The 14,241-nt window shown below is 35.2% G+C and overlaps 1 protein-coding gene across 1 annotated transcript in view; it reads left to right on the top strand.

Moving 5' to 3' along the window:
• LOC140671870 (proto-oncogene tyrosine-protein kinase ROS-like) overlaps positions 1–14,241 on the top strand; it is an 89,975-nt gene extending 75,734 nt beyond the window's left edge. The window contains 2 exon segments of the mRNA XM_072903559.1: positions 13,216–13,686; positions 13,894–14,241. Of these exon segments, the coding sequence (XP_072759660.1) occupies positions 13,216–13,686; positions 13,894–14,241 (819 nt within the window).

Below are 14,241 nucleotides of genomic sequence, written 5' to 3'. Positions count from 1 at the left end.
AAATAATCTTATAATAATAGATACATACGAAATGTCTCAATATTAAAGAAAAGAATTGTAGGATAAAAGTTTGTCAAAAAATTAAGTATAATAAAAATTTGCAACTTTTTATTCAGAACAATAATTTTGAAACATAGGAATTTAAAGTTGATCAGTCACAAGCTATGTTTTAGACGATGTTCCACTTCATTCGAACGTTACTAACTCAGAAACAGACGACTTCTTAAACATAGTCCGTGATTGGTTATCTTCCAATTTTTCTTATTCCGAAAATTATTATTTACATAATAAAAAATGGACTTTTATTACGCAATTTTTCATGAACTTCTATATTATAATCTTCTGTTATTCTTCAATTTTGAGAGATCATGTATATACATAAGACACAAAATAAAAACCTTTACAATGTAGCATACGTTTACAAATCTAATTCTCACACATATATGTATTTTAAAATTATTGAAATAATATATATAACGCAAAGAGAGAAAAAAGTATAAGAACTATGTACAAGAAACATTTCCATCTGTAATAACATGTATATTATGAGGAATCAAAGAAATTAATTTTTTATGAGCAATACAATCCCATTCTTCTGTACGTGAGACTTGAAATGCATGTATATGCAAAAATGCTAATGTTTGTACATATTGATAAATGTAATAAACATATTGATCATTATTTATTATAAATGGGTAAATATTCACATAAGGTCATCTCTTTCAGAAATCAATGACCTTGACATATGTTGTCAAGGTCATCACTCTCAGTAACGCTTAAAAGGTTTTAGCCGTCGCTCGTTGTTTACTAAAAAGTTACATACAAAAATTGTTAAAAATTGACGTTTTTCCAATTATTTTATGAAATACTGAAAATTTAAAAAAATGTTTCAAATAAAAGTTGTAAGTCTCTTCAAAATACACGTTTTATATTCTATCCATTTTTATTATACGAGTGATAGTTTTCGAGAAAAACAACGATACAGACTATAAACCTCATACAATATTAATTATAATATCATATATAATATAGTCCCACTGTATCCGCGCATACACTTTCCTACCCACACAACAAATGGGTTGGGTTAGATTATTTTTTTTGGAAGTGGAGCCCCCGTAGGGGGGCGGAACTCACTGTATCCACGCATACACTTTTCACGCATAGAAAGTCTATGCGCGGGCATAGTGGGTTCCGCCCCCCTGCGGGGGGCTTCACTTTCAGAAGAAATAACCCAACCCATTTGTTATGTGCGTAGGAAAGTATATGTGTAGAAAGTGTATGAGCGGATGCAGTGGGACTATATTATATATTATATTATAATTAATATTAGTATAAGGTTTAGAGTCTTTATCGTTGTTTTTCTCAAAAACTATCACTCGTATAATAAAAATGGATAGGATATAGAATGTGTATTTTGAAGAGACCTACAACTTTTATTTGAAACATTTTTTTTAATTTTCCGTATTTGATAAAATAATTGCAAAAAACGTCAATTTTAAAAAATTTTTATAACTTTTTAGTAAACAACAAGCGACGGCTAAAACTTTTTAAGCGTTACTCAGGACAGTGATCTTGACAACATATGTTAAGGTCATTGACTTCTGAAAGAGGTGACCTTATGTGAATATTTACCATTATAATGTATTGAATGTAACCAAAGAAACGAAATATACCATATGTCTATTTCTACAATCATGCCAGGTTTATATATGATTCCATTAATATTTATCCATGATACAGGAAAATAATCCTCATTGATATCTTTAGATAATGCATTTTTAAAAGTGTTATAATTGTGTAACTAGATAGATAGATAGATAGATAATGGTTTATTTGGATCCTCTTGCGGTTACCAACTCAATACATGTGTTTTCTGGGGAACACCAACTCCTTATAATCTCCTTCCTCTTCTCTTCTACATATACACATAATTACCTACTTACACTTTCTTATCATCAACAATTCACATTTCACCTTTTTCTCACATACCCCCTTCGTTTCTCGCCTCCTCTTACTACATACCCTCGTTTCTCTTTTCTAGCGCCCCTGGCCACATTCATGGCCTTACAAACTTTTTACCTCTTCTTCATTCAGACTGCTCTCTCTCGTAACCTGCTCTAATCCTTTCTGTCCCTCTCTCTCTCTCTCTCTTACTCTCTCACATCTCTCATACCGTCCTCATCCTCCTATAGTCCCCGCGCTCCCTTCATTTCCCACATCTAATCCTAACCTTCATACCCCCTTCCCCCTTCCCCCTTCACCCTTTCTCTCTCTCTCTTTCTCTCTCTCTCTCTCTCCCCCTCCCTCTCCCTCCCTCCCTCCCTCCCTCTCCCTCCCCCCTCTCTTCCTTTCCTTCCCTCTCCCTCTCTCCTCCTTTCCCTCTCTCCCCCTCCCTCCCCCTTCTCCCTCCCTCCTTCCCTCTCCCTCCCCCCTCTCTCTGCCTCTCCCTTTCTCACCCTTTCCTTCTCTCTCTCTCTCTCTCTCCCCTTTCCCCTCTCTCCCCTCCCTCCCTTCCCTTCTCCCTCCCTCTCCCTTTCTCTCCCTTTCCTTCCCTCTCCCTCTCTCTCCCTCTCTCCCTCCCCCTCTCTCTCTTTCCCCATACCTCACCAATTGACTGACAAGTGTTTCCACCGCCCCTTACAATCTAACATCGTTTCTCTTGCCAGCCCCTCGTCTCTCTTCGTTTACCTTCTCCACTCTCACCCCCTCACACCTACTCTCACTCTTTCTCTCGTTTTCCCTTTCTCTCCTCTCTCTCTCTTTCTTTCCTCTCTCACTCTCTTCTTCTTCTGTTCTTCTCCTCCTCTGTCTTCTATCTCCTTTCCTCCTTCACCCATCTGCATCTCATCTCTGACCCTTTATCCTTCGTTACCTCCTCTTCCTCTTTAACCTTCCTTTTCTCTAATTCCCCTACCATCTCCTCCGCACTCTTATGCTATACATAGTCTTTTACACTAATATAACACATTCCTCCACTCTTCTCTCTCACTCTCTCTCTCACTCATTCTACCTCTCTCTTTCCCTCTTCCCCTCTCTCCCTCTCTTCCCTCTAGCCCCTTACATATCGCTCTCTTACATAATCGCAATTTGCCTACTACCTCACAAGACCTCATCTCTCCTCCACTATCACTCCTACATTCATACAAATATGTTCACAGCTCTCCCCATACGTACCTGGCCTTATACAACCTCACATTCTAAATCTCGCCCTCTCTCTTCCCTCTCGCTACCCCTTCACCTCTAGCTCTTTATTCTTTCCTCTTCCTCTCAACCATCTTCTTTTTCTTTCTTCTTTCCTCTCTCTTCTTCCTCCATCACCTTCCTCTCTTCTCTCCTTTCTCCGCGTTCCTTCTCCTTCTTTTCTGTCCTCGTCTGTCATCTTTTTGTCTTCTCTCCTTTCTCCTCATTCCTCCTCACTTGTATCCCTTCTCTCTGCCCCCTTAGTAGCCGCACGTAACCTCCACCTGTCATCGCCCACATTTCTCTCCATCATAGCCTCCTTCTTCCGCTTATTTCTCTCTTCATTCTGTCTTATCACCCTTACTACACCACCCCTCCCTCCTCTTCTTCCTCCATTACACCTCCTCTCTTCTATCTTTCCTCTGCGCTCCTCCTCACTTGATTTCCCTTCTCTCTGCCTATCCGATAACCACACCTAACCTCCACCTGTCACCGACTACCCACTCCTTACTCTCCTCACTCTTCTTTTGTATTCCTCTCCATCCTTCTTCTCTCCCTGTTGTCCTGTTCCTTTTCTCTCATCTTCTACAATCCTTTCTCTCCTCATTCTTCTCTCTCCTTTTTCCTTCCTCCTCTCTGGTTGCCCTCTTCTTCTCCTCCTTACTCTCCCTCGCTGCTTCCGGCTCCTTACTACTCCTTTTCATCCTTCCCCTCTCCTTCCTCCACACTCCACACCCTTGCTTTCTCCTCTTTCTGTCTAATCGCAGCTCGCACCTAATCTCCTGTCACTCTCATCACATGCCGTACCATCTACTCTGTTCCTCTCTATCCGATCGATATATCGATCTGCCTCTTCCCGCATCGATCTATCCGCCTGTTTCTCCACGCCACGCTGCCCATACCGCCTCCTGCCGCCATCTGCTGATCGCCATCCATACTCTTCTCTCCTTCCCTCATCTCACCGCTCCACTCTCCTCTTCTCTGTACCGATCTTCTTCTGCCTTCCTCCTCTTTCACTTCTCCCCTCTTTCCTTCACTCGTCTTCTTTGCCCATCTTCTCATCTTCTCTTCCTTTTTTCTCCCTTTCCTTCCCCTCCGCCCTTCCTGACCCCCTCTTTGTCCTTCTTCCTTCTTCCGCTGCCTATCCCATTCCTCTTCACTCCTCTCTGCCCATCTCTCCTTCACTTCTCCGAATCTTCCACATCATCTCTTCCATCTTCCCTGTCCACTTTTCATTCCCTTGTAACTCTCCTCTGGCTTTGTCCTTCTCATTCACCCCACTTCACCTTGTTACTATGGCCCTCCACTTTCTCCCTTGACCATCCTTTCCGCTCACGGCCTTCCTATCCTCACCAATTCACCCAAAAATTCTCGGAGCTCACACATCACCCAACTTCTCCGTCCATCATCTTTTTCCTTCCGTCCTAATTGTGTAACTATGTCAGTGTATTTTTTAGAACAACAAAGAAACGATTTTCAAAGCCTTTATTTTGAATGAATTGATATGTTAATTCTAATTGATACTTCAATGTTAAAGTATATAAAGGATTTCACCGCGATGTTACTACTTTAGCATTTTGTTTTATTTCTTTGCGTCTAGCTTCGAAACGCATACAAAACAGATTTTTCAAAGGACCCATTATCATTATTATTCGTGGATAATGTATTAAATAATGATGTTTAAGCTTTAATTTCTCTTTAAAAAGATCTCATTTTCATCATCAAAAATATTATTTTTTTAATTTAAAGTACCTGTATACCTTTGTTTTACGTTAAGATTATGTTATATAATATTATATTTGCCGAATGAAAAAGATAACAAGATGATACAAGAGAAAAATATATTTTTATATCAACTTATCTTTTTCATTCTATTGCGAGCAGAACATAACCTCAAGACAAAACAAAAGTAATCATAACGAGTTTTCTTTATAAGAAACTTGAATTTTAGAATCCTAATGTTCTATTATTTAATGCTTAGTGTTAACAGTGATAAAATACACATACACACTTTCAGTTCTACTATAACGCTTTCTTTTTACTTTTAGTTACTTCCGTTTACTAAAAGATTTCTGTTTACTTTTTAAACTATTATCACTACTGTCATAAGTAGTGATAAACTAAAATCAAATCATAAAAGAATATATATAATCACGAATAGCTTATATTTGATGATCAAAATTAACTATTATGTAATTAAAACAGTGTAATAATTATAACCAATATAAAAATTCTAGTTTAAACAATAAATTAGAAACACAAAAATTAAAAGATATATATTTAAACGAATTTGTACATATAAATGAAGGTTTACATGCTTTTATATGTAAAAAATAGCTAAAAAATAAGATATTTAATTTTTTTCAATAAGGCGCACCACTCAAAAAAATCTGAAAAAATTTTGAAATATTCAGCATTTCTATCTCTACAATTGAGAATTTTTTTAAGACGTCACCTTTATTAGAAAATAGGGAAAAATTTTTTTGAAATATTAAACAATTTTTTTCAGCTTGAATTTGGCGTCAATAAATTAAAACAAAAATTGTGTCAAATAACCTTATTTGTCTCTAAAATTTCCCAAAGCTACATTTAAGTGCGATAACAACTTGCTGAGAAATAAAATAAAATTCAAAGAAACAGATTTTTTATTCTGCAGATAGAAGGATAGGGGCAGGGAGGGTAAAAATCTTGTCAAAAATGTTTTTTCAAAGAGATTATCATAATTTTTATACTTTTCCATCATTTGAAACGAGGGGCATTTTCACTATCTTATTCGGCTATAGCCTTTAATATTGTACCTGGTAGCCATGGATCGATGGAAAATATATGTTTCTTTAAGATAGAACGACCACAACATTCAAATAAACATATTCAGGTAATTTTACATTAATCTAAAAATTTTCATAACAGATATGCAGAATCACACCTCCTGGCCTACAAACTAAAGAGGAGACAACATATTTATTGCGATCATGATTATTAGTATCGTTTTACTGAGTCCTCACACATCTAGTTAATTCCACGACTATTTGCGATTATTTATAATTATTATTAGATATTAGTTTTTGCGCTTTGGAAAGCCAAAAGATTGGCCGAAACGTTCGCAATTTGTACAGATTGTCATACGCGTTTGTAAAAATTGATGTACACGCTTATATATATTGATTTACATTTTATTATTAATCGAATCATCGGCGATAACTGATGTATTTTATATTCCAACACAATTAAAGTAATGTACAAATAAGAATTTGCTCACCAATTACTGAGTTTGGCTCCTATTGCCTAATTTCTCTCATTTTATTAATAATACAGAGCCTCTTAATTCACAATTTATAATGATTATTATGATACTTATGAAAAAAATTGATTCCACTCCGTGGAGTGCGTCAAACTGTGCAAATTTTCCGAGACAAAACACGTCCTTACTTTTGAGAAGAAGGCTGGAGGGGGGGAGAAAAAAATTCAAAAACTGACAAATGCTTCTTAAAATAGAGACTTTAACCTACAAAATAAAAAAAATTTTAAATACGTCAATTTTTGGAGTTGTGATTATTTGAAGTTACGTGAAATTGTGGTATAAACTTTTGTTACTATAATTTTGTTCAATATATAATATATAATATACTATATAATATGAAAGATAATATATGTTTACCATTCATTATCGAGACTTCTTCATAATATTTTCAAAGATATTTAACATCAAAAGCGATTTTCCATACGATCGAAAATACTTAATTTCTCAATTCATCAGTTGCTGCAAGAAGAATGTAAGGTTAGTAAACGAAAGGCACAATTTCACGCAGCGAGTAAAAGCTGGCGTTTTACCCCCACTCCACCGCCACGCAAAGCAGCGTTAAAAAGCGACAATTGATGACATAACCGCAAAAATGGAGTTAGAATATAATCAATACGTCGAGTACATAAAATATAGACATACAGTAGCGGTTATAGCTGAAATTAGAAGACGGCGTATAGCTGCTGCAGTTGCTGCGATGTGTTTATTAAAAAAAAAGAAATAAATATAAGAAGAAAAGATTTTGGGTAGCTCCGATTTTTAAAAATCGTAATGAACACAGTTTTTTTTGCATCGGTTTCTAAATTGATATTTGAAGACATACGATTTCACAATTACTTCCAAATGACTACAACTCAATTGGAGGACTTATTAGGAATAATCGGATACACATTGCAGAAGCAGGATTTTATTCGACAATCTATTTCACCACCAGAACGATTGGCATTAACCTTGAGGTTTGTTTAGCTCAACAAAATTAAATTTTTTAATTTAGTATTTTTTAAGTGCATGTATGAAGCAATAGATTTGTTTGTAATAAACGTATTAGAGCACATTGGAATAGAAGTATATTGGAGCCTATGACACGAACAAACCTAATGTTAAAAATTTTTACTTAATGCATATATGCAAATATTATTATATAAAATATTGTAGATATCTTGCTTCCGGAGATTCTATGACATCAATATCTTACCAATATCTTGTGGAAGTGACAACAGCGAATACTATAATACATGAAACGTGCAAGGCAATTTGGGATTATTTGAACCCTTACGTTCTTCCAAACCAGTTTGAAGAAAAAGACTGATTAGATATCGCCAATCATTTTAATGAAAAATGGAATTTTATTCACTGTATTGGAGCTATAGATGGCAAGCACGTTATTATTCAAGTGTAAATTCATTGTTAGTGTCTAATATAATTTAAAATGAAGTACAATTAAAAATAATCCTATTTTTAGTGTCCCGATAATGCTGGATCAGTTTTTCAATTATAAAAATAGTCACAGTATAGTACTCATGGCCATCTGCGACGCAAATTACATTATTTGATTTGTGGATATTGGGGCTTATGGCCGAAGAAGTGATGGTGGTATTTTTAAGGACAGTGCTATAGGAAAAACGTTCGATGATCGAATGAATATCCCACAGCCAGCAGCGATTAAGGAAGGGGGACCAATTTTACCGTATTGTCTTGTAGGAGACGAAGCCTTTTCTTTAAGATCATACTTACTTCGTCCGTATCCGGGAACAAGTGGATTTACACCAGAACAAGATATATACAATTATCGTTTGAGTCGTGCAAGACGAATAATAGAAAACACATTCGGTATAATCGCCAGTCAATAGAGAATATATAGAAAACCAATTATTGCCAGTCCTGAAAAGCTAATAGTTCAGGCAACTATTTGTCTCCATAATTAGCTTCGTCGACAGGACAATGATATAAACATGTATGTTCCTCCATCTGTGGTCGATGTCGATGATTATCCAAATGGCTTTCAACCAGGGTCTTGGCGAACTCTCACAGAAGATGGATGTGCTTTCAGAGAAATCTCAAACTGCAGATCAAACACGAGTTCAAGAGAAAATATAGAAATTCGTAATAAATTTTGCCATTATTTTAATAATGAAGGAGCAGTACTATGGCAACATAATAGAACTAAATAAAATTTAAAAAATGATTTTTATAATGTAATTTATATAACATTATATAATAGATAAAATACTAATAAATATAAACATTTTTTTATTACAAATAATTTTTTATTACAAAAACTTCTTTTTTCTATAAAAAAAAATATAAAAAGTTTCCATATATATTATAAACTTAATTATTATAAACTTTATTTTTTATTTAATACTTGTAGAACTAAATAAAGTTGCTTTGTCAGTCGCTAGAGAAAATAAACGGCGGTGACTTAATAAGGATTTTTTTTCTTAACATTATTAAGCATTGCAATTTGCAGCATCGTGTTATCCATAACTTGAGGATTGATATCTCGTAATTGAGCAGCAACAAGGTTACCATACAAAGCTGCTTTGTTAGAGGGTGGTGGCGTAAGAGGCACAAACGATGGTATGTTAATCGGTTTATAGCATCAATTAATCGGTCAAAATTGGAACCATCTTCGCTATCTATGCTACTGCATCTACATTTGTGATTACCTACGATCATTTAGAAATTGCATTCTTTTTACTTTTATTTTAATTATATTTGTAGATTAAATTGAGTAGCGAAAAATTGAAAACAAAACATAAAAATGTTTAAATCTCATTAAAAAGTAAAATTTCACAAATATTAATTTTAATTTTTCATTTCCTTTCAGTACTTTTTATAAGAAAATAATTAATAAGTTAACATACATGATCCATGACCACTGCTGCTGCGTTCATCAAAAGTTATAGTATCATTAGACTCTTCGCTGAGAAATGTCGCGATATTGGTTACAGTTCTGTAACATACAGTTTAATTTTACATGCAATGAATATAAACAAATATGTACTACTGCATTAAGATATGTTTGTACACTCGTTATTTCATAAATATGTACTCGATTTCGGGCTGCATATCGTTAAGAAACTTCATTCGTTCAAAGTGCACCCATTTCTTTTGTGAAAACCCTGCTGAACCGCTTGATTTCTGCTGCTTATTTTCATACGTCCTATAAGTATCGCACAATGACTTCCATTTTTTCTTCATAGTCGCAATGTCCATTGTATCTAGAAAATATACAAAAATATGTTTAATGGCTCTCTACTTAATCTTACCCCAATTATGAGTACAGAATATTACTGTTTATCGCTATTTTTATCTCTTCCCACAACTTTTTTTTGGCTTGCATAGTTCGTTCACTAAGAGGAAGCTTGAAATTCCACAGTGGGGGACGTTTATGTATTTCTTCGATGAGCTGTTCCTCTTCCAAAATTTTACTATTTCGCCAATTGCTCTTGGCCTCTTGGTTTGAAACCTGAATGGTATCTGTTAGGATCACCTCCTCACCGTCTATTAAACTTTTGCGTATTATATGTCCGTCTTTTACACATTAAGTATTCATGTTACTTGTAATGTTACTTATAAAATATATAATAATGAAAATGCTACTAATGTTCACCGATTTGAGGATAAAAATATAAATTATTATCTACACAGAATTTGTCATATCCCTCCAAACAAGATGAATGAGAATATATTTCGTCTTTAGTACAAATAGTTTCGCACACACCACAAGTGTATGAGGGCAACAGAATTTCCTAAAATATAAGAAACACAATTATTAACACAATATAACAAAATTAATCTAACATAAATAAATAAGAAACAAAGAGCAGTCTAACCTATAAGTATGTTTACTGTATGTACATAAATTAAAAAATACTGTATGTATATAATATATACTAACTTCTTTCATATTTTCGGGTGCTGTCAATTGATTAAACCCTTCAGCCATAATTTCTTCTTTCATACACTTTTAATTAAAATATTGGGTTGAGGAAAAAGTCATTGCGTATTTTTTGTATGTTTTTCAAAATCATTTTTTTAATATAAAGAACAAAGGTCAATCAATGATATATTTTCCGTTTTGTTCGATGACCTTTTGCCATCTTTCGGTGAGCTTCATAATTCCCCGTTTGTAGAAGGACCTGTCTTTATTGGCGAAAAACTGAACAAGGTGCTGATTTACCGCCTCATCTGAATTTAACGTTATTCCACGCAAGGAATTTTGAAAAGAGTGAAACAAATGGAAGTCTGACGGCGCAAGGTTAGGTGAGTATGCTGGGTGGGGCAACACATCCCATCCAATAATTTTTGACGTGTCACCAAAGATGTGTGTGGTCTCGCGTTGTCGTGATGGAACACAACTCCTTTACGATTGACGAGCTCCGGACGTTTCTGGATGACAGATTCGTTCAATCTGTCCAATTGCCGACAGTACATCCGAAGTGATTGTTCGGTTCCTTGGTAGAAGCTCAAAAAACATCACACCTTTCCAATCCCACCACACTCAGAGCATAACCTTCCTCGGATGAAGTTCTGCTTTTGAACTCGTTTGAGGCGAATCATCACGCCGGGATCAAGATCGTTTGCGTTCCACATTGTTGTAAACAATCCACTTCTCATCACCAGTTATCATTCGTTTCAAAAAAGGATCGTTTTCTTCACGTTTCATGAGCATATCGCAGATGTTTATACGCACCGTCAAATGAACTTCTTTGAGTTCATGAGGAATCCAAATATCGAGCTTGCTTACGTATCCCAGCTTCTTTAGGTGGACATGAACACTTTTTTGACTGATCTTCAATGTTTCTGCAATCTCTCGTGTCGTGTAACGTGGGTTTGACTTGATCAATGCCTTTATTTTGTCGTCATCAACCTCGGTAGGCCTTCCTGACCGAGGAGCATCTTTGAGATCAAAATCACCAGCGCGGAATTTCTTGAACCAGTTTTGGCACTGACGTTCTTGTAAGAGCATCGTCACCTTAAACTTTACGCAATTTTTCGCATACTTGACGCGCGTTCTTCTCTTTACGAAAGTAAAACAGTAAAATATGGCGAAAATGCACAGTTTGGTCTTTCATCTTCAACTTATTGTCAAATCTTCAAAACTTAACCAAGTCGCTCAATTTTTTTTTTAGAATGACGCTTAAACCGTCAGTTGTTAAACGATATATGATAAACATATGTGTGAATGACTCTAATAGTGCCAAAACTGAACTAATGCCATCTGTTGCAAAAATACGCAATGACTTTTTACTCAACCCAATAATTTAAACTTCAGCGTTGCTTCAATTCGCTAAAAGTTGGACTGTGTCGAACTTTGAGCGTTTATTCGCTGGATTCGCCATTCTGGTGAAAATTGATGGAGAGGGGGTAAAACGCCAGCTTTTACTCGCTGCGTGAAATTGTGCCTTTAGTCGTAGCGTCGCAAACATTTTGATTGGTTATGCGTGTCTAAGCTTCTAATTGGTCTTACAAGTTCTAAGCTACTTTACTCCCTCTACTCAAGGAAAGATTCGAATGTGAACGTTTTTTAAACGTATATCGGCGTCTTTAGACTTTACTGTTCTATACGTGACGTTCTTATCGTTAGAAAAACAAACTATTTGGTAGAATAACAAACGAATAACGTTTTTCAAATATTTACATAACTTTTGCCTGTTGGTGGGGAACAAATGATGGACTCATTCCTAAAATGACTAATCATAATTTGAGAGTGGTTTGATCTTTGGGAAAACTAAAAAAAAACAACGTTTTTTACAATTTATATTCTTAAAATAAAAATATAATATTACAACGATCTTATTCTTTTTACATAACCTTCTTGATGTTACATATACATGCATCGTACATGGTGTTATATATATTTATGTATTACTGTGCTTACGTCAAATAGTAGCCAATCAAAAATAGGCATAGTTTACCTCATCGCCCTCCCCTCATGTTGTTTATCCCGCTAGAGCTTGTGCTCTGTCCTCTTATTTCTTAGTCCATGATCTATACTTTTATGTCTGAGACATGTAATAGATTTTGTTTTGTAACTACTGAACTATAGTAATACTGGAATAGGCGCCAGCAGCACTATCGCTCGCCGTGAGAGATAGCTGCTGTAAAGTCTCATAAAAAATTGGTAACACAATTTACGGCTTAATAACCTTCAAAGAAAGTCAATGTAAAAATTTATTTTTGACTAAATGATACTCAAGGGGAATTAAGGGGAACTGAGCAAGCGCACAAAGTACAAGGAACAAAGACAATAATAGATATTATACTCTCTCTCGGTTCGTTCTCAAACAAAAGCTTAGATAGCTGGTGCGTATTCCAGTATTATTAGAGTTCAGTGTTCGTAACACAGATTGGGTTGGGTTAGTTTTTTAGTTGCGGTGGAGGTACAAGGGCTTCGCCTCTTCTTCGTCCACGCATTCAATGAATCACATTTAAATAAATAGATCCATTAAAAATACGCTTCATATTAAATATACATGATGTGAGTAAATTTTATCTTATTTATAAAACTTTTTTGATAATAACTTTTTTATAAACAACGACCGATGGCTAAAACCTTTTGGATGTTACTTACGGTGATGACCTTGACAACATATGTGAAGGTCAAGGTTATAGGAAATGGGTCCCCTTTTCTTAAGGTTTAAGATCAACTCTATATATGTATATGTCTTTTTTCACACACATAAAATTAGTTAATTGTATTTAACTTAATTTCAAATATTCTGTAGGTGTATTATGGAATTATTGAGGATTTAGAAGAACCAGGCAAAAAGACACCCGTTGCTATAAAAATGTTAGAAGAATGTGCTTCCTCGCAAGAAAAAAAGGAATTTTTGCAAGAAGCCAGGCTTATGAATCACTTTCGACATGAACATGTATTAAAATTGTTAGGTGTCTGTTTAGACAAAGGTCCTCCGTTACTTGTGTTGGAATTAATGGAAACTGATCTGCTGAAATATTTGAGGGAGAGTCGAACATTAGAATTGTCAAATTCGCATGCTCTGCATTTGCAAGATTTGCTTGCCATGTGTGAAGATGTTGCGCGAGGCTGTTGCTATCTGGAAGAACTGCGTTTCGTGCATAGAGACCTCGCGTGCCGGAACTGCTTAATATCAGCAAGAGACCGCGCAAACCGTGTCGTAAAAATTGGCGATTTTGGACTAGCTAGAGATATTTACGAGAATGATTATTACCGTAAGGTAAATACAATTATTTAAACAAATAAAATGTTTTATTTTTACGTCATAATAATATTGTACATTTTTACTTTAAATAGAATTTAGAAAAAATAAATTATTTTATTTATATAAAACAAAAAATGAATAACTGTTTTTTGCTTAAGCTCACTTATTTCATAAATTAATGATTTGAATTAAAGAATTAACTTTATTAAAATCATATTTTAGAAAGGAACAGGTGCGCTTCCTGTTCGCTGGATGGCACCGGAGTCTTTAAAGGTTGGAATATTTACTTCTAAAAGCGACATTTGGTCATTCGGAGTACTAATGTGGGAGATTACATCGTTGGGTGAACAACCCTACTTTGGCAAGACAAATTTGGAAGTGATGAATTATGTACCCACAGGAGGCAGGTTGCAAATGCCTCTCAACTGTCCAGCTTCATTGTATCAGTTAATGATGCGTTGCTGGGATGCTGTAAATGCTAGACCAAAATTTAAACTTTGTCTCGAAAATATCGTAGCTCTTAGAAATAGTATAGCAGATGCAGAGCTGAATCTCACAGGCATTATGTGA

This window comes from Anoplolepis gracilipes, chromosome 12, assembly GCF_047496725.1.
Source record: "Anoplolepis gracilipes chromosome 12, ASM4749672v1, whole genome shotgun sequence".
Classification (NCBI taxonomy): domain Eukaryota; kingdom Metazoa; phylum Arthropoda; class Insecta; order Hymenoptera; family Formicidae; genus Anoplolepis; species Anoplolepis gracilipes.
The sequence above is the reverse complement of the archived record's forward strand: the minus strand, read 5'-3'. Positions and strand labels throughout refer to the sequence as shown.